We start from the raw sequence: 21,891 nt of genomic DNA, 5'->3' as shown, positions 1-21,891 counted from the left end.
TCCCCAGGCGAATGGTGCCTCTGGGGCTGGCCAGGGGGTGCTGGTTTATGACTTCCTTAGTCATAAAGGAACTAAAACAACTGGAATGCACCCTATCTCTGCCCCTGCAACAATGTCCCTGCTAGGATCTTGCTAAATTTGAATCATATCCCCCAACAAGCTGCTCCCCCGTTCCCACAGCCCCCAACTTAATAATCGCTTGATATTAAGAAAATCAAATCTTCCAAGGCCTTGTCTCATAATAAGTCGGCAGTCAGAACCATCATACCAGATATATTCATCCCCCAACACAATGAAGTAGCTTAGCTTTAACAGGAGAAGACTGGGACTGGGGTGGGGGCCCACAAAGCAACCTTAACATACCCCCAGTAAGTAAATAAACTTGGCCCAGTATCCCTGTAATCTCAAGGGGGTGGGAGTCCCCTGAGGTGGGGGGAGGCTTTAGCAGCTGCACAGGCCTCTCTGCAGGTCTGCTTTGAAACCATGAGCATCGTCTACGCACATCTTCTGAGGGAAGCATTTTTTGCTTCAGAAAAATTAGCCTCTCTCTCTTCCCTCTTTCCCTCCCCCCCCATCTCCCGCTTCTAGTCAGTCTCTTCCCCCTCTCCAACCCCAACCCAAGGGAAAGCAATGGAGCAGAAATTCTTAAAGAAACTGATTATTCTCTTCCCCCCAACCCCCGGGCAGGGGATGGGGAGCGGGGAGGCTTAAAAGGCTGGCTTCTTGTGAAGTGGTAGCAGAAAAGAGGGCAGGAATGCCTTTCTAACTACGGCGGCAGAGACGCCAAGTCCCTCCGGGGAGCTGGAGGACCAGCCTGCACATTCGCCGGCTTGTTTACGCCTCGCTGTTGTTGTTGGCAGGAACGAGAAAACAAACAGCAAACGCAAAATATGAAATTGAAAAGACACACACATACACACGCACGCACAAAACCACCCAGATGCTGCTGCCCCACCCTGCCTTTATTGCCATTTTAAAAAGGGGATTTACTTGGCAGCAAACACACAAACAAACACCCTTGTTAAGATAACTAAATGCTGGTGAGGATGGAGAGCCAAAGGGGCAAGGGAGCCAAAGTAGGCCTGAGGCCTTGCCTCTCTGGGTGGTCCCTCTGGGCCCACAGGGTTGTATCCAATGCTAGTCCTACTCAGTGTGCAGACCCACTTAATTCAAAAGACACAACTAACTTAGGTTCATTAATTTCAATGGGTCTACTCTGAGTAGGACACAGATGATACAGTCTGTAGTTTGGAGAGCAGAGCTAGTGTGGAAGGTGCCTAGAAACTCAGGACTGTATTGGTTGGGGATGAATTTAGGTCATCTCCAGAAGGACAAATCTGTCAATTTCAATTTTTCTCCACTTTTCATTTCCCCCAGTCTTAAAGTTCAGCTCTCCGCATTTCCACATCAGTTTGCAAATTATTATTATTTTTAAATCCTCGTGAAAAATCAATCAGCACTTTAGTGTGAATTTCGCCTACTATCCACACGTTTGCATGCATTTTTTGCAAAGCAGTTTCCCCTAATATAATGTATTTTTGTACACATTATTTGGCTGGAGAACTGCCCTGCATAATTCAAATGTGTGAATTTTGAAGGATGGTTCTGTTTCATTTTGCGTATTTCCCCCCCAGAAAGCGTGAATTAGGTAGATTAAATTTTACATGTGAAAGGAATCAATTTCCTTCGCCATCCTTACCTCCAGACTGTCACCATGTTGTGGACCGTATTTAATTGCATAGTGGAAATTTAGGTTTGCAGAATTAAAGTGGATGAAAATGCTCTGGCACAACAAAAACACTGTTTTAAAAAATGAACTTTCTGCAGTTAGGGGTTATGGGGAAATGCACTAAAAACTATGGGATAAATAACTGATTAGTGGGAACAAGTGCAACCACCGAACAAGTAAATCAGAATGCAAGCTCATTATCGCCATGTAAACAAATCAGAGCAAATGCTTAATAAGGATCAGACATTAACCTTCACACAAGTTTTGTGCAAACAAATCAGGATGAATGCTCTCAGTAATCAGGTCATCTGGAGGAGCCCATAGGCGGAATGTGTGTGTGTGTGTGTGTGTGTGTGTGTGTGCACACGCGCACACTCAATAACATCTGGGCTTGGCTTCTGCATTCAAGGGATCTCTGCTAGTTGTTCCACATGTTACAGAGGCCTGAATGACCCCAAGTACAAGTTGGACATTGAGTGCTGCCAATCACATGATGTGGAACGCTCTTCCAGGAGAGAGTCGGCAGGCACCCCCACTTTTGACGTTCAGGTATCTCTTGAAGACCAACAGGGCATCCCACATCAGCGGGAGAAGGCTCGGTTGGTCCACAGCACTGTTCCCTATGGCAGGCTTTTAAATTTCCATGCAGGAATCTATGGCAATCATTTGCTTAAATGGGAGGAATTGAGTTCTATCCAGCTAAGTAGATCTGCTGTAATTAATGGACATAACTAACTGATTTATTAATTTCAACAGGTCTATTCTGAGTAGGACCAACACTGGCTACAACCCAGTCTTTGAATCTTTCCCATTTTAAGTTTTCATATCCTCCACTGGTACATTTTAAAAAATAATTAATTTTCTGGTGTTCCATTTTTACATGCTTATAACATTTCACTTTACTGTAAAGGTCCACAAAACCTACAAAAGGCAGGGGATGTCAAACTGCATATAAAGAATGCTAACTTGAATAGCTTTTAATCTTCTTAAGTTTTCACTTAAAAATATACAGAGGAGGTGAAGTAACCAATTTTTTTACATGTAAGCATACCTAAGACCTACAACAAATAGTTGCAGTGTATATCCTCACACAGTATTCCTGTTCAGACTTCTGGCCAGTTATTCCTTTTGTGCAGGGCATCCCACTCTCCCCTCCCCTGGATTTTCCTTCCCTCCTCTTTCAAACTGACACACTGCATTCCTTACCTACTGAAGCATGTTTAGTCTTCACTAGGCTGTTGTTGTTTTGCCCTCTTAGGCTTAAAAAAAGAGAGTTCTACTTCTGTAAACCTCAAGGTTCCCCAGAACACGCTGTTTATATTGTTTCTCAAAGGCCCCTTTACAGCTCAATTTCCATCGGCACTCACCACCATAGTTCGTTATTAGAGGGAGCAATATAAGTCAACCCACTTTCTCCTCTCTTCTCATTCTGATTTCTTCATCCTACATTTTCCCTTTCTCTGTTCTCCACCTCTGTTCTTCCATACCCACCACAATCCAATTTCTTCCTTCCTTGGGAAGTCATGGTGGCCAAAGTTATACAAGACCAGTAAACACAATCAACTGTAGATCTAAACAGACAACCATTTTAAAGGAGTGTGCTTTGGTCCTCACCCCAGCTATGGCTGCTCTTAAAACAGGCTTTTGAAACGGCACAAAAAACCTGCAAAGGTGTGCATACAATTATCAGCAATGGTATCATACCACCTTGACCTTCCCCTCTTTCCCCAAACCCCTATCGTCTGTTTGGATCCCTACTGCAAACTTATGCTGGTTTTATATTACTCCACCTATCATGGCTTGGGAACTGTGGTTTAGTGAGGGTGCTCAGAAGGATTCTTTCCCCATATTTCATTTCATTTCATTTAATCCACTTTGCTACAACACGGGACAGTTTTTAAGCCACAGAAGTGACAAAATATATAACAAAGATCACACATCCTGCAACAATCAGACCCAACGCGAATGCCATAATGAAAAACGTGTCTATGAAAAGAAACAACTTAAATCAATTGAAGTCATATTCAGTAATCCATTTGAAATATAGTATTGCACGATAAAAAGCAACTCTCAAAACCAGCAAATGATAAGCAGAAAACCACTCCCACCAATTACAATAAATCATTACTAGATTATAATCAATAAAAATAACAGCAAAGTCACAACACATAAAATACACCACAGCCTGTGTTTGTTTGTTTTTCAAAAAATTAACTGAGCAGCAAAGTCACAAAGCTTATAAAATTACAAAATGCTTATCCTCAACACATCCATCCTTTACAGCAGGGGGTTCCCAAATTGCGGCCCGTGGACCATCAGTGGCCACAATGGTAATTCAGGTGCCCTGGGCACCTGTGGATTTGCTGCTTAAGAAACATTCATATTGATTTTTAATTGTACTTTTATTGCTTATATTGTGTCTAACCGCATTGCAATTCAAACTGTAATACAATAAAATACAATATAGAAGAAATAAAAGCAGCAATAAGAAATGCAATTAAAAACACAGTATCTAGCACCACACATTATAATTGACACAAGAGGCATAAAAATTAATAATTTTCAAGTAGTCTGTGGGCAAAAAGCTTGGGAGCCACTGTCTTACAGAATTAGAGTTTATAGGGATTCCTGGGGAGGAGGGATATTCTAACATTTAGGAGTCCATGATGTAAAGATGCCATCAGCCTCATACCTAACCACTGATTTGTTCATTCATTTTTATTTATCTCATTTATAAACCACCTTTCCACTTATATTTTACCCAAACCACAAGTCCAGGATGAATAAAGAACATGGTATTGGACTAGGGATGGGGGGAGGAATTCAATTAATTTCACACTTAAAAGGCAAATATAGCAAATTTCACGCTATTCCAACAATGCACAAACAGAAGCACAGCCATCCCTCTCAAATTTGTGAATTTTGCAGTGAAGTCCTCCAACCAAAAATAATGTATCCTAGGGTGAAGTGAGCATTTAAAATGCATGTATTAGTGACAATAACATACAAAAATGCATTATATTATAGAAAAAAATGCTTTTGCAAAAATGTTTATGTCAGACACAATTGCACACACACACACAAATGTTAGGAGAAATTTGCACAGAAATGCTGATGAGTTTTCATGAGAACGTTTAAAAATTAAGTAAGTCGCAAACTTATATACAAATGTGGAAAACTGAAGATGGGGGGGGGATTGAGAACCAGAGCAAAAACAAAAGTGAAGGATCTGCACATCTCTATAGCCAACATAGCCCCCAACATTTCGCAGATGAAAGTAGGGACGCCCATAGCCTCATATCAAAGGCGATTGCCTAGTTTCTCACCACAGGGCGCACCTTTCACATTGATCAATGCTCTTCTCTGTCTTCTGGATCCGATATTCATTCACACTGCAACAGCTTGCCTTGCTCTGTGTTAAAAGCTAGGAAGGAATTTGTTCTTCTGGTTAAACGAGGAGGTGGGAGCGTGTGGTCATTGGACTACAGCTCCCATTATCCCTGATTGTTGGCTATGCTTGCTGAGGCTAATGGGAAAGGTGGCCCCAACGAGTACTGGAAGGCCCACTGGTTCCCCACCACTGGGCTAAACCAATGAATATAAGAAGAGCCCTATGTAGTTCACCATCCTGCTTAGATATCTATTTATTTAAGCCTAGTTTTAAGCCACAAAGCACCTTACGACCACAGTGGCCAACCTAAGGAGGTTGCTTATGCATCATCAAAAAGTAGGGAATGCATTGCCTCGCCTGGATAGCTTGGTTGGTTAAAGCATGGTGCTAATAATGCCAAGGTTGCTGGTTCGATCCCCTTTTGGGACAGCTGCATATTCCTGCATTTCAGGGGGTTGGACAAGATGACCCAACTCTACAATTCTATGATTCTATGAGCTGAGGAGACAGATTTGCATAAAATCTTATGCTAATATATATGCATAGATGTAGAAGTAAAATACATACAGTGGTACCTCGGGTTACATACGCTTCAGGTTACATACGCTTCAGGTTACAGACTCCGCTAACCCAGAAATAGTGCTTCAGGTTAAGAACTTTGCTTCAAGATGAGAACAGAAATCGTGCTCCGGCGGCGCGGCGGCAGCAGGAGGCCCCCTTAGCTAAAGTGGTGCTTCAGGTTAAGAACAGTTTCAGGTTAAGTACGGACCTCCGGAATGAATTAAGTACTTAACCCGAGGTACCACTGTATTGCCGTAGTGGGGAAGACCAGATGATCTGTGTGCCAGCTCAGCCTATAGGGTCCCTCCTGCCTTTCCTCCTTATAGTTTTCTCTATTTAAACCACACTTAGACCAGCCAGCTCTTCAAAATATGTACGATATCTTCAAATAAAGGTCTGTCCTCTATAAAGTAGGCCGCGTGGTCACCTTAGGCCCACAAAATGCCTGTAAGAAGCCCACAAGCAAGACACGGTGGTGCTCTATAAACAAACCAGCAAGCAAATAATTGCCTTGCGCAGATAAAAGAAAAGGGTGTGCAGACAGCATTCTCCGAAACAGCCCACTAAGGTCACCTCTAGCCTGTCAGCATTGTGCAGGAAGGAATTCAATCACATACCAGAAATTTAGACCTGCACAATTAAAGTGGATTAAAGCACTCTGTCAACTCACTGCAAGAAACCCACTTTAAAAAATAAACAGTAGACGACTGATTAACCAAAAACAATGGGCTTTTTGTGGATAGGGGATGTGATGGTGGGAAAATGCAGTGAAAAGTGTGGGATGAACAGATGATTCATGGGAAGGTGTATAAACACTGTGCAAGCCAATGAATGCTGATTGTCATATAAACTCCCCACAAACAAATCAGAAGGAATGCTCACTAAAGACTGGCTATAGCCTAACCTGTGTGTAAGCAAACAGGGTAAATGCTCAATAAACAGGCCGTATGGAGGAGCTCCGAGGAGTCAACTTTCTCACCCCTTCCAGTGTTCTGGCCAATGAATGCAAACTAGGAGGATGACTGAAAGGTGCTAGGCCCTTAGTTTTTAAATTCTAGGATACTTCAACTGGGTGAATACTGAAGCTTGTTCAGTAACGTTAACATATCAGGCTACCTGTATTTCTGTTCTGGCTGCACTGCAACGATTCCTCGCCTGCTTCAGGCACCCCCTCCGCACAAAATACCTGGCCACAGGCCTGTGGTGCCTTGGAGCATGCCTGGCATGGAAAGCAGTTGGACAGGCAATGCCCAGCGGTCCATCCATAGCTGTTTCCTTGAGCATCATCTCACTTCTTGCAGAGCTGAAGTAGAGGCTGCTGCAGATTCGTGGGGGTTTAAAATCCAGCTCTTTCGCTGTCTTTGGTGCTAAAGGCAGCCCCCCACATGCTCCTACCATAATGCATCCGTTAATGGGGTAGTGGAAGCAATTGGCCCTTTGCCTTAAACACTGTTTTTTCTTCTTTATTTTTCTAAAAAGCACCAGCTTGACGTCCGGTGTGAGAAGATATAAGGGACAGCAGGGAGGGGCCCCTCTGGAAGCTTCCCCTATTGACAGTTTGTTGTTCTCTTCATTAGCTTGGCTTGACAGAGATTTATGGCAGATTTTTGTGAAATAGCCGAGTTCCGAGGTCCAGCTTTTTAACGCCACGGCGAGATTTATGGCACTTAGCAGCGCGAGAGTGCATTAACGGAAGGGCAGCTTTCCTTCCCCCAATTCCCCCGCCCGCCCCGCTCCCCATCTTTCTTCCTCTCTTTTTAATTTGATTGCAAAACAACTTTTAAAGGCAGGAAAATAAAATCCAAGGTAATGGGCTTAATTGTACTTCTGGACAAGGACGTCTGGGGAGTGACACTAGAGTGCAATGGATGGGAAAGGAGGGGGGGAGAGAGAGAAGAGCCGGGACGCGTGGATGAAGGGTGTGCTTAAGTTAAAGGGCGTTGGGAGTTATTGTGGGATTGGTCCTAAACTAAATATTAAGCTGTCTGCAGCATCCGCATGACACTGTCAGCATCGAAACTCCACCCCAAGGGTCGCCACCAGCGCCAGTCCGACTCAGAGGAGACCCACTGGAGTTAATAGACACATCTAACTTAGGTTCTCTGACATGGTGACAATTCTGTGGCTTTTTTCTCATTAATCTGGGTTTACCCTTTCTGGGGATAATTCTGGGGATAGGTAAAAGAACCAAAAACAATGTTACCAATGACACAGCTGCAAGTTAAAAACCCCAACTCCCAGCCCATCTCATCTTGAAGTAGCCAATTCTAAGTCAATCCGTCATCGCTGGATTTATCAAATTATTATCTGCAGTGTGAACTGATGGTGGTCTATCAGAAGTATTATTTGTATATTACCTTTTATATCTGTTTCCCTGGTGTTTGTCTTAGCAGTTTAGATTTGCCACAACCAATCTGTATTTGTAGGTGCAGTATATGGGCTAGTCCCATGTTTTGTAATGACCATTGTGCCACTGATAAATAAAACTGCTCACAGGTCATTGTTATGATTTATTGTTATCCCCCCCCCTTGGGTTCTTTAATTTTGTTTCATCTTTTCCTGGTTTCCCCCCCCCCATTTCCCCTTTTCTTTCTTGTTAAATTCAGAAATTAATAGGATTATTGCTATTAATGATTCAATTTCTTACCTGCCCTTCACCATAGAACAGGTTACAAGAATTTAAAATTGAACAGGAAAAACAGCTTAAAACAAATTACACTTCCAGGAATAGGATGGGATCTGAAAATCTATCTCTCAGGTGTCAAAGGAAGCTTGACAGGCCAGGGTGAAGAGCTGTGACTTCTGCAGAGCTGAAGAATGTCAGCAGGAGAGAGGGAGCTCATCTCCCTCAACCTTAAAACTGATAAACTCTGGGGACGGGTTATAAGTCCGGTATAGGAAGCAGCGCCCCCCAAGAGAGTCTTCTTAAGATATTACAAGACACTTCTGTGCAAATAAATCTTCAGGAAGTATGTCTTTGTGGAGGCCACAGTGTACCATGAACTCACCTAACTGGAATAAAAGCTATTTCCTGCTTTGAAAAGGCTGCAAGCGTGGGTTCCATGATAATTTGTGGTATGTGTGTGTGTGTGTGTGTGTGTGTGTGTGTGTGTGAGAGAGAGAGAGAGAGAGAGAATTCAAGTAGCTTGTAATACTTTACAGACCTTCCAAGTATCCCTATTTTCCAGAGACAATCCCAAATTAGGACTTGCCGATCAGAAGGTCGGCGGTTCGAATCCCCGCAACGGGTTGAGCTCCCGTTGCTCAGTCCCTGCTCCTGCCAACCTAGCAGTTCGAAAGCACGTCAAAGATAAATAGGTACTGCTCCAGCGGGAAGGTAAACGGCGTTTCCATGTGCTGCTCTGGTTCGCCAGAAGCAGCTTAGTCATGCTGGCCACATGACCCGGAAGCTGTACGCCGGCTCCCTCGGCCAATAAAGCGAGATGAGCGCCGCAACCCCAGAGTCGGCCACGACTGGACCTAATGGTCAGGGGTACCTTTACCTTTACCTTTATGTCCTGCTTTTCCTTAGAACCAGGGGCGTAGGAAGGGGGTGGGTGGGTGCAGACTGCCTGGGGTGCCATCCCTGAGGGGGGTGACATTGCTGCACCACCACCCCCGGATGCTCGCCGTGGGCGGTGCCCCTGGGAGGCTCGTGGCAGGCAGTGCACCCCTGGGACACTCGCCCCACCCCCCTGGGACACTCACCCTGCCCCCGCGGGCGGCTAGCCCTGCCCCCTGGGTGCACGCTGCTCCGGGTGCCGGAGCAGCTAGCTCCGCCTCTGCTTTTCACCCCTATTTTCATCAGAGAAATGTTGGGAGGGCATGGATTTATGCGACCCTGGAGCAAAGGTAGATAAGTAACTAAATTAAACAACCTTTAGAAGACATCTGAAGGCAGCCCTGTATAGGGAAGTTTTTAAATGTTTAATGCTTTGTTACGTTTTTATATATGTTGGAAGCCACCCAGAGTGGCTGGGGTATAAATAATAAAATTATTATTGCTGTTGTTCTTATGGAATAGGACGTCCTTATTTTCAAATGTTGGAGGGTATGTGCTTTGCATTATTTAATGTTCAGAGCACTGTATTTACGCAGAGACGTACAAAGAACTTTCTGGATCTAGCCCTGCGTCCCGTTCTCACTATGGCCCAACAGTTGCTCCAATGGGAAGCCTGCAAGCAGGACCCAAACGCAGCAGCACTCTCCCTCCTGTGGTTCAGAAGCATTGCTCCCTCTGACAGTGGAGGCAGAACACAGCCACTGGGGTTGTAGCCATTGATAGTCACTGCATTAATCATTGGGTGTGTGCACTCCCTAACAGCCACCTGTCACCAGAAGCTATCAGTGCTCACTTCAGCAAGCTTTTGCGAGTGACCAAAAGCCCAAGGGGTCTTCAGCTGTACAAAAGCTCAAAAGGAATGGCCATCTTTAAGCTTTGTGGAACCGAAACATATTATCTATACATCTATTTTTCTACTCTTTGTTTTTATCACCTTTCACCCAGATTTTTTGGGGGGCGGCGGGGGGCTGGATTTACTTTTTAGGGAGTACATTTACGTGCCTGTGCAATCCATTTTTGTTTTCAAGTGGTTCATCCTGCAGTTTTCCCAACCGCGTGTTTTCCCACCATTCATATATATCTATATCTGTCTGTATCCACAAATATTCAAGCCCATTCTGCTTCCAGGTGTTGGAGGAACATCTGGATGAACACACTCGCAGATGTGCCCCCACAGAAGCATTTTGCAAGAGCTATTTTTAGCCCCTCCAGTAGCAGCAAAAAGCGTCCCCAGTTGTCAGGAGGATTGCTCTCTGTGGCATCAATCTTACCGTGGTTTTAAGTGAGCGCTGTCACTTCCCATTTAGGGGGAGATATACGCATATCCTTCTGGAGATGGAGAAATTGATTTTGTTCTCTCTCTCTCTCTTTCTCTTTTTAAAGCATCGAGCTATTTTGCTGATTAGGAGTTTAATTCCGCCCCCCACTCTGGTGGGCCGAATATCTTTTGGCTATCCAGGGGAAAAGATCGCACAGCATTTGGCAAAGAGACTTTAATGGCAGGAACAATGAATGCACTTAGCCTCTTCTCCACCGACTAGGCGCATGTCTAGAGCCCCACAGCTCAGAGATAAAGCACAACATTTGTATGCATGCTGTACTTATTTCATCTGGGCCTACAAAGGAGTATAGGGAGCCTCCTACTTCCAATCAGACCATTGGTCCATCCATCCCAGTTCTGTCTACACTGGAGTGGGAATCCTCAGGCCTGGGAGCCAGATGTGGCCTTCCAAGCCTGGGGACTTTCCGCATGCCATGCCCTTACTTGGCCGCACCCCTTCTCCCCAGGCCATGCCTCTCACTGTTCCCACTACAGTGTTTTCAGCTGGCTCATCCTTGAGTGCCTGGATGAAGAATAGGGAGGATTTGTGGGTAGAAACTACCCTAGTGTACGTTAAGATCTTATTTTTCAGATTTCACTTTTGGATAAAATTGTTCATGAAGGCTGAGGAGCTTCTACATATTATATGCCAACATTTTCCTAATTTAGCCTGCTACCTGACACTGATCAGCGATGAATCATGTATCTGCTGAGGTAACACTCCTGGTGCAAATCTGTTAACCCAGTTCTGCTCCAGTTACATGGACCTTAGAATGGGGTCGATTCAACTCGGTCCTAGGGCTGCATTAAATTAAGTTCTACTGACAGTAGACCCACTGATATTAATGAACCCATGTTAGTTATGCCCATTAATTTCAGTTCAATAGGCAGTGGAGGTATGTTCATTTGGGCAAAGGGGGCACTGCTCCACCAACTTCAGTCTGCCCTCAACCAGCTCCCACCTACTTGCCTTCTTTCTTAGATTCAGTCCAGGGGGCAGCACTGGCTCTCAGCTTCCTCCTCCTTGGTCTCAGTGTTGACCCTTGTTGAGAGAGGAGGATGGTGACAAAACTAGAATTAGTTGGCTCTGCCTGCCATTGGCTGTGACTCTGCCTGCCATTGGCTCACTGGCTCCACCTACTGTTGGCCCTCCTGCCTTCCGTCTCACCAGCCCCCAGTAGGCACCAGCTACCACTGTCAATAGAACTAACGTTGGATACAAACCCATTTGTTTTATAGCAGATAATCTAGTCAGAGCCAAAATATGTAGAAGACGATAGGGTGTGCACCCCAAAATAAGCTTTGGGCCACCACAGACAATGCATCCACAACTGTCCAGGAGAGTTGCCTACTTGCATGAAGAATGGTTTGATGTGCATGGCAAGATGCCATATACAACGTTGCGACAACCAAGGTGACAAAGACGGCTCTGAATCTGTCCTTGAAGTAGTAGAGAATGATGACAATGACTTTTACGAGGCGTTAAAACTTTGGAGGAAACCTTGTACCTAACTTTTTCTTCTTTGCGGATTTGTGAATGAAGGTATAGTAGCAAAGCAGTAGCGTAATACTAAAAATATTCTTGTGGATGTACTGTATTGTTCTCTTTCGCTTTCTTCTCTGATTTTTTTACTTCACATAAAATATATATTGCATTTGACAAGTTCTTTTGTCATTTTCTTGCTCATATTGGATTGCTATTTATTTCTGGCAATTATTATCATTATTTATACAGCTAAATAATTTTTTTTTGAGTGAAAGCAACTCAGAACTGACAGCCACCATGGCTAATAATTTTACTAGGTCATATTCTTTTTTTGGGGGGGGAGTACTTAGTTTAATCCCTCAGGATGGGACCGTCCAACCTATTTTAAGACACACAAGTAATTGGGAGGAACCATGCTGGCAGATAAGAATGGGTGAGTATTGCTTTATACCAGCCCAGCAGAGAGATTATTGATCACTGATCAGTGTAAGATAGCAGACTAAATGAGGAAAGTTTTGGTATATAACATGCCAAAATGTTGGTGTATAATTGGGTAAAAGCTGTGAAACCCCCATATGGATATTGTGTATTTTTGACTATTTGTTTACATGATTAAGGTATGTTTTCTGTTGAAAGCTACTCAGGGTTGATAAATTACTATGGTCATGGGCTATATAAAAAAAAAGGCTACCTTTCCCCCCCATTCCAGATGGTAACAACAAAGCCTTCTGTCTCCTAGTCTAATCGCCCCTGTTTTGCCCAGGGTATGTGTGTGCCTTTTAAAACCAGGAGAGAAAGGGGGGAGCTAGTGAGGGGCTGGGGATAGAGGAACTTATGAGTGCAATCCCAAACAGTGTTAATTATTTGCACATAATTCTATGAGCCTTAGGAGGAAGAGAGGAAGAGTGTTAAAAGCTCATGAATAGTATATTTTTTTTACTATACAAAAATGAACATCGTACATAAAATTATTTTTGCGGATTTGAAGATTATGCCCCATTGCCCCCCCCTGCTGTCTCTCACTTTCTCCCTCCCTACATCCCTCCCTTCTCTCTCTTTCTCTCTCTCTCCAGAGGTTAGATCTCTGAAGGGCGGAGGATGCCAGTTCAGATAATAAATGTTGCTGAATGCATTGTGAGTTGCCGCTACCCTGAAATAACAACAGCTAAGATTCATCGTAAGATTAAAGCTTCTGAAGTTGATTTTATTTATTTGTTTAAAGAAAGAAAGCAGTTGCGGTTGGTTTGCTAGCACAACACTCAAGTGCAATCGTGTGAGGGGAGATAAGCAGGGGCTGAACTGCAGTGATTCAGGCAGCAATGCTAGGTGTAAGAACCTATGCAACGTCTGAGGCCCTGCCTAATCAGAACAGACCCACTGAAATTAACAAGTGTGATTCACTTAGCTCCATTCATTTCAGTGGGCCTAGTTTAAGTAGAATCTTGGATACCACTCCGTTTTAATTTGTGGGAAGGGTGACAGCATTATCAACTACCTTGGATCCTACAGTCAGCAGGAAGGCCCTGTTGCTGGTGCCGCTGCTGACTGATGCCTGGTGGTGTTGACCCGTTACAGGGACTTATTGATGGTGGCTCCCTGGCTGCGGAATGCTCTCCTTGGTGAGGTGCAACTATTCCCCTCATTACTAACTTCTAGGAAGAAGTTAAAAACATTCCTGTTTACTCCCAGACATTTGATGGCTGAAACCTACTGCTGCTGGCCACCTTGAAATATTCAGGCATTAAGGTATGAGATTGTTTAAAAAGCTTTTATATTATTTTTAATTTTATTGTTTTACCACATTGGTGTTTGCCTTCCTGGCCTCATGCGGGGGGGGGGGGGCAGGGCAGAGGTGCCAACTTGAATAAACTTTTGGGGGACCCAGGCAAGCCCCACCCCACATAAACAATCACATGACATAGCACACACACCATTTGAGTGGTCCAGCCCCATCAAATAATTTATTGGGGGGCCCAAAGGGACCTCAGCCCCTAGGAGTTGGCTCCTGCAGAGGATGGGGAGAGGGAGGAGGAAGAGGTGGGAGGAGAATAATTTGGATTTATCCACTTCAAGTGTCAAAATGTCTTGGACTAGTCCCGCAGATGTAGCTTGGAACAAAGGCATTTTCTTGATCTGCCCATCTTGCTGGCTATCCACTTGTAAAGGCCAAACTACATTTGTCATGTGGTCTACACTTCACCACCACCAGAAGGAGGAAATGCATCACCAAAAAGAGAGAGGGGAAAACAAATGAAGAACTGGATTTGCATAAAATATCCCAATGCTAATTCATATGTCTAAATGCAAACTTGGAAACACAGGAAATTGTCTAGCTCAGCTCCTGGTATCCACCCAGCTTATTACTGTCCACACAGACTGGCAGCAGCTTCTGCAAAGTTTCAGACAATGTGCCCTGCTGCCCCACTGCCCTACCTGGAAATGCTGGGATTGAACCGCAGGTTCTTTTGCATGCAAAGTACTGTACATGCAATCCAGCGTCCCCTGTACTGGCAAAGGAAAACATGCAGTCAGATAGGATGAGTTCCAGCTCTGGAGATTGGGCACACTGTTTCAGCACCTTCTCCCCCCAAGCAACCAGGTGTGTGGTCTACACAGAAGGCTCCCTGCAGAGCGAGTGCAATGGCGTGGCCTGGGATGTGGTGGTTGTGGGGAATGAAAGCTACCTTTCCCTAGGATTCTAGATTCAGGTAGGTAACCGTGTTGGTCTGACACAGTCAAAATAAATAAATAAATTAAAAAATTGTCCAATTGCACCTTAGAGACCAACTAAGTAATTCTGGGTATAAGCTTTCGTCTGCATGCAGGTATCTGAAGAAGTGTGCATAGCTTATACCCAGAACTACTTAGTTGGTCTCTAAGGTGCTACTGGACAATTTTTCAAATTTATTTCCCTAGGATGCCTTTTGTTGCTCCAAGCAGAGAGCTAAGTCAATCACTTGGAAGCATAGGAGGGAGCTGCCTGGAGGGATTCTACCTGCATGCTTTCTTGCACCTGCCTAGCTCAGTGGTAGAGCATCAATCCCTGGCATGCCCAGGTAGACATACCCCTGCATGAAACCTTGGAGAGAATTTGGTAGTTGTTGTAGAGAGTCCTGAGCTGGGTGGGCCAATGGCTTGACAAGGCAGCTTCCTGTGTTCATTTGTTGCTCTCACCCACTCAACACTACCCAGCGTTGTTGGTGGGGAATTACCGTGGTTGCAAAAGGTAGGAAGTTGATTGACATTCCAGCAACACTGCACAGCAGGTGTGCTTGCTAAGTGAGATGCATTCTGCGACAGAAATGGGGGAAGGACACAGTCTGGGCCACAGCCAGTCATGAATTACTCCTCTACTAAATAAGCTCAAGCCTCAAATACTGACGCTCAGTAGTAGAACATCTGCTTGACGTGCAAAAGGTCCCAGGTTCAATCCCCGGCACCCCCAGGCAGTGCTGAGAATGCCCACTGCCTGAAACCCTGGAGAGCAGCTGCCAGTAAGGATGTAAGAGAATTCTGTTGGAAACGGGAGAGGAATTTGACACAATTTGGATGTTCGTCTAAGGTCAGGACCAGAAATCGCACAAGCAAATACAAGTGGTGTTTGCTGTTGCAGGGTTTTTTGTTTTTGTTTTAGTCTGCAAACGTTATGTTCATGGCATTTCCCTTCCATCAAAATGCATTGAAATTAATGACCTAAGTGGGACAGCCGAACTGCAGTGGAACAGAAACAGAACTGATTGTGACGAACACAGGATGGGATGGAAATTGCTGCCTCCTGATGTCCCTAGCTGCCAGTCACTGCAGACAACACTGAGCTCGCTGGACCAAGTAGTCTGACTCAGAAAAGAGCAGCATCCTATGACTAATACAGTGGGAGAGGTGGGAGAGGGAAAGCCATGAATCTCTTAAATCTTTTTTGCACAACTCTCCATGCACAAGAGGAGAGGGCAAAGAGATTGCGACTCCTTGGTGACCAGCAACTAGCTCACCAAGCTAATTCCAAAGCTCTTGTTTCAAGGCCTAGGTTCCTGGTATACAGTGGTACCTTGGGTTAAGTACTTAATTCATTCCGGAGGTCCGTTCTTAACCTGAAACTGTTCTTAACCTGAAGTACCACTTCAGCTAATGGAGCCTCCTGCTGCCACTGTGCCGCCGGAGCCCGATTTCTGTTCTCATCCTAAAGCAAAGTTCTTAACCTGAAGCACTATTTCGGGGTTAGTGGAGTCTGTCACCTGAAGCGTATGTAACCTGAGGTACCACTGTACTACTAACATATATTTCTCAAACCATGTGGACTAGATCCTTAGATCTGAACGTATTCTCTCAGACCTTGCAGGCTGGATTCTTAGCAGCTTCATGTTTTCTCTCAGTCCTTGTGGACTAGATTCTCAGAATCTGCATGTTTTGTCTCACACCTTGTACACTCGATTCTTAGGAGCGGCACATTTTCTTTCAGACCATGAGGTCCAGTTGCTTGGAAAGCCAGATTCTTCTAATGTTGTTAGGTTTCCCCGCTGCAGAACGGAAGGAGCCTCTTTGTCCAGGCTGGCTGTGCTGTGCTATGCCCCCCCCCCGCCAATCCCTGTCCCCCACTTTGCTGCTGCGTCTGCAGGACTGGTAAGCTGAGGAAGAGGTTGGGCGAGCGAGTGGGTGGGTGGGTCGTTAGGCAGCCTGCAGCTTCAGCGTTTATTTGTGAGCTGTGAGATCACAGGTTAATGGACGGGAGGATAAATCCCGGTTGGTTCTTGTTTATCACCGTACGAAAAAAGCCCCACGCACACTGGCGACAGGTCCAGGACTTTAAAGAGTGGAAATAAAATGGGATCACTTCGGGTCAGGCATAAATAAAGGACCCATTAACATTGGCAGTGATGCCGCTGGGAGCGAGTGGCCTCAGGATGGGGCTTGTTTGTTTGCCTGACTCCTTCATTTCCTTGCAATTTTCTTCTGCTGGCTGGCTCGGCTTCCAGACTCCTGCCACCTTGGGCTTTGACTTTGTGAAATCTTGGCTCAGCGAGGCCTACGCTGCGTGGCATGGATGGGAAACAGATGAGGGGGCTGTAGTGGCAGAGACCGGTAAAGGGCAGCCTTGCCTCTGGGGGGCACTGTGCTGCAGGTTAGAGCAGGCTTGGCCAGAGGGCCATTTCAACTCGAGAGGACCCCCTCCCCACACTCTTGTATCCCTGCAGTGTTGGGAGTCCCTAGAAAGCCACTCTTCCTTTAAACCAGTCTGCAAGTTTGTGAAGAGAATTGCTAGCAGGCCAGGTAAATGAATGAATCAAATAACTGCAGGCTGCTGTGAACTCCAAATCGCCCACCCACAGAGAAGGATGCCTGCCGTCTCTCTGCGTGAGTAACTGCCCTGGACTTGCCTCTTTCCAAAGTCTCCTTTTGTGGGTGGGGTGGGGTGGAGGGAGGCATTTTTGCTGCACCTCTGCCTCATGCATGGTTGGATTAGTCCATGCCTGCAGCAAAATTCCCTGCCGCCAGAGGAGGCTGTTTGTTGCTTGTCTTGGAGCCAGTGTGATGTAGTGGTTAAGAGCGGTAGACTTGTAATCTGGTGAACCGGGTTCGCGTCTCCGCTCCTCCACATGCAGCTACTGGGTGACCTTGGGCTAGTCACACTTCTTTGAAGTCTCTCAGCCCAACTCACCTCACAGAGTGTTTGTTGTGGGGGAGGAAGGGAAAGGAGAATGTTAGCCGCTTTGAGACTCCTTCGGGTAGTGATAAAGCGGGATATGAAATCCAAACTCCTCCTCCTCCTCTTCTTCTTCTTCTTCCCTGCATGAGTGACTGTTCATGGCTTGCCTCCATCCAATGAACCTTCTTGGGAGTTGGGGGGAGGGGAGGACAGGGGAAGAATAATTCTACCATGCATCTGCATAGAGGGTGTCTCCACCATGTGATCACTTGCACTTAGAGAATTAACAGAATGTACAATCCTCAAGAAGGCTCATCGGGTGTGGGGGAGCCTTTGGCCCTCCAGTTGTTTGCTGAACTACAACTCCCATCATCCCTGGACATTGGCCATACTTGCTGGGGCTCATGGGTAAATGGTTATTCCCTTCTGAAGTGCCATAACTGCTGTAGTTAAAGCTAACTTCAACTTACCTGGGAGTAAGTCCCAATCAACTCAGTAGGACTCACACCTGAGTAGACAGGCATAGGATTATCCCATAATTATCCCACATTTTTTATGGTGGCTGTGTTTTAAATATGTTTTTCCTCTGTTGTTTTATAGTATTTCATGGCTGCATTATTTGTGCTTCTGCTGGTGTCAAACTGTTTTCGAATTTATTTACTTGTTTGTTTCTTAAGATGGTTAATTTCTTGTTCTAAGGCTGTGTACACGCCACACAGAAATACTAGCTGCAATGATCCCAGCATGTCAGCTGCCAGGGCGTATAGCTGTTCTCCTCCTGAAAGTGCATCTCTCTCTGTCTGTCTGTCTGTGTACCATATGTGAGCAAAAACTAAGCCGACCTCAACCTGCACCAGGGGACACCTGCCTGCCTAACACCTGGAGAGCCGTGAGCATCTTGGAGAGCTATGTGCTGCCACATGCCAAGCGTGACCTCCACTCCCCGCTTTACAGATAAATCCTGGGAGTCGCTGGCCCTCCCAGGTGCCATGTCAAAAGCCAAGCACAACCTGCTACTTGCATGGAGAGCAGCCTTTGCAGAAGAGCCCTGGGGAGTGCGGGCGGCTTCTTATTCAGAGCACATAGTATGCTGACAATGCCCACCATTTTGGAAAAGGGCAAAGGAAAGGACACATAAGTGGGGGTGGGAGGGCCTTTACTCATCCAAATTCGGTGTGATCCACAGGTTCCCCCCTCCCCCAGTCAATATTCTATAACACAATGTCAAGCCAGGAAGTCATCACAAAAGAACTCAGAACTTTCTCATTGGCAGAAAGACCCAGAGGGCAGGGGGAGCAATAGATGTTTAGCCCCACTTTTTTTCTGAACACCTAGTTTGCCTGCCTCTGTCATATCCCCTACAGCCCACTAGCCTTTGAATGGCCCTGTCTGGCCTCTCTACGCTCAGCTTTTAAAGAACATCTAGTCCAGGCTTTTATTTATTTTGCCAGCTCCCTGTATGTGTATGGTTTTATCAGATGCTGTTTTTGTTGCATGTTTGTTCAATTGTTTGATTGTAAACTGCCTTGTGAGGGCTCACTCTGAAAGGTGGGGTAGCACTCAAGATGTCAGGATTTGTTTTGGTTTCTCAGTGTTTTCCATTTTCCCAGCAATTTACAGATTGATTGTTTTTAAAAAATGCTAATCATAAAAAAATCATCAATATTTTATATGAAGTTTTGACTAATATGCACATTTTTATAAGCAAATTATCCTAATATATCCTAACATTTTTGTATGTTATTTTCATCAGTGTGTGCATTTTGAACCACATTTCCCTCCAATATGTGCTTTTTTGTGCGAATTATTTGGCTGGAGAATTGAACTGCAAATTTCAGAAAAGTGAATGTGTGTTTTGGTTTGCATAACATTTTGAAAAGTACAAATTAGGCAGCTCCACATCAAAATGCAAACAAAATGGGAATTCTGTCCTCTCCCTAGGTAGAACAATATTAAACAACCAAATAAACAACACACCAAGAGTCAAAATTTATCTTAATATTCTTTCCAAATGCTGTTTTGTTCTGCCCAGCCAGGTGACGAAAAAACACCTTTCTCTGCCTGAATCCCTGGAGAGCTGCTGCCAATCAGAGTAGACCAACCTTTTTTGACCAAGGGGCACATTTTTAATTTTGAGAGAGTTTTGGGGTTGCCACTCACAAAATGGATGCTGTGGAGGTGTGGCATAACACAACATGTTGTAGGACAATGACACATGGAGGAGCACCATGTTGGTTACCCCTTCTTGTACTGCTTGACCCCATCAGCTGTCACCAAAAGGTGGAGTGCCCCTGCAGATGGAGGTTCTATTTTGCCATCATGTTGAGTGGTGATTCATAGACCTATTCTCCAAGTATTTCTGTTTTTCCTTTAAAAAAAATAATAATTAAAAAGCTATCTCACCTGGTAATGAAATGCTGTAAGTTATGTACTGTGGAAGACATACTTATTTAATATTGTGCCATTCTTGAACTTAAGATCACAACCTTCTGCTTAGTAGTGATCTGGCTTCTTGTCTATCTAGTCCACCACTGACTGGCAGCAGCTTTCCAGGGATTCAGCCAGCTCGGCATCTTATGTATTCTGAACAGCCACAGGCAGTACCCAACTCCCAGCACCCTGTGCTTCCTTCCCCCTCCCTTTCAAACCAGTAGAGATATTAATTTGAATGCTGTGAAGAAGAAAAAGGTATCAATTAGGAGACTCACCACCGCCTCCTCCCAGCAGGGAACTGTTAGCTACAAAGAAAACACAGAGAAAGATGATGTTATTAAATTGCTGCCTGCTCAGGAACCATTTCACTTTAGTTCATTCACAAAAAAAGCAGGGGGAAGCATTACAATAGTAACTCATTTGGCTTTTTGGAAAGCTCCTTCTTCCCTCCAGCCCTTGTCCCAACCCTTTGAGTCCCCTCCACCCCCACTTTGCACCAAGCTGCTTCTCTTACCAGGCCCATTTCCTTGTGGGAACTCAGGTACCGAAACTCAAAACATCTTCATCCCTTTGTCTGAATCATAGGGTCGTAAAGTTGGAAGGGACCACAAGGGTGATCTAGTCCAACCCCCTGCAATACAGGAATATTTTCCTCACTGTGGGGATCAACCCCACGACCCTGAGCTCAAGAGTCTCATGCTCTACCAGCTGAGCTATTTGTGCAACTGCATTTCACTCTGTAATGTCTTCTGTGTCAAGTTAGTGACTGCAAAGTCACTCACTTGGGGTAGAGACCTGTCCTTCTGCACTCGCAAAAGGCCATGCCTGCTGATGGCTTTATATACAAATAGACCAGGAGGTGGGAACCTTTTGGCCTCGCAGGCCTGGTCTTTATCTCCCCCACTCCTCTGGGCCATCTTTGACAGGTGGGCAATATGACAGCAAGGACCATAGTTGTGGACACTCTGGTGAGAAATGCTTAGAGCAGGGGTCAGCAACCTTTTTCAGCTGTGGGCCGGTCCACCGTCCCTCAGACCATGTGGTGGGCCGGACTATATTTTGAAAAATAAATAAATGAATGAATTCCTATGCCCAACAGACCATGTGGTGGGCCAGACTATATTTTGAAAAATAAATAAATGAATGAATTCCTATGCCCCACAAATAACCCAGAGAGGCATTTTAAATAAAAGGACACATTCTACTCATGTAAAAACACACTGATTCCCAGACTGTCCGTGGGCCGGATTAAGAAGGTGATTGGGCCGCATCTAGCCCACGGGCCTTAAGTTGCCTACCCCTGGCTTAGAGGATGCTTAGGGGAAGGGATGGGTGAACCTTGAATTTCACTTTTTCTCAGCTTCTTATCTTTTCAGTCTGAAGTTCGGTTTTCCACATTTCCACATAAGTTTGCATTTTTTCCCAGAAAGCCCTTGTGTAAATTAAGCATCTTAGTGCAGAATTGTCTTAATAGGCACATTTCCCAAATCAATTTCCCCATCTACAATGCATTTTCCCCTTTATTTTGATTAATATATGCATTTTAATGTGCACTTTATGCATTCTTGTCCATTTTAATTGGCTGAAGAACTGCACTGCAAGATTCGTAGAAGTCTGGGTTTCAAAGGATGGCTGCATTTCAGTTCATTTACTGCTCCAGAAAGTGCAAGTTACCAAACCATATTTCTCTTCGATTCCCAACAGGGCATGAAGGCAAAATCCCTCCCCGTGCTGGCTGCCCCCAGCATTCTGATCACCTCATAATGG

At 45.0% G+C, this 21,891-nt stretch overlaps 1 protein-coding gene across 4 annotated transcripts in view; it reads right to left on the bottom strand.

Annotated features, from left to right (window-relative positions):
• The window catches only part of MACROD1 (mono-ADP ribosylhydrolase 1), a 309,756-nt gene that overhangs the window by 60,446 nt on the left and 227,419 nt on the right, over positions 1 to 21,891 (bottom strand). For 2 of the 4 annotated variants that reach the window (XM_083591912.1, XM_083591911.1), the window contains exon 4: positions 20,400 to 20,429. The exons of the other annotated variants lie outside the window; for them this stretch is intronic. In XM_083591912.1, coding sequence (XP_083448038.1) covers positions 20,400 to 20,429 — 30 coding nt within the window. The remainder of the gene's footprint in view (positions 1 to 20,399; positions 20,430 to 21,891) is intronic. 4 annotated transcript variants of the gene reach the window in all.

Source organism: Podarcis filfolensis (genome assembly GCF_964270895.1).
Source record: "Podarcis filfolensis genome assembly, chromosome: 16".
Lineage (NCBI taxonomy): Eukaryota > Metazoa > Chordata > Lepidosauria > Squamata > Lacertidae > Podarcis > Podarcis filfolensis.
This window is presented reverse-complemented; position numbering and strand designations above follow the sequence as displayed.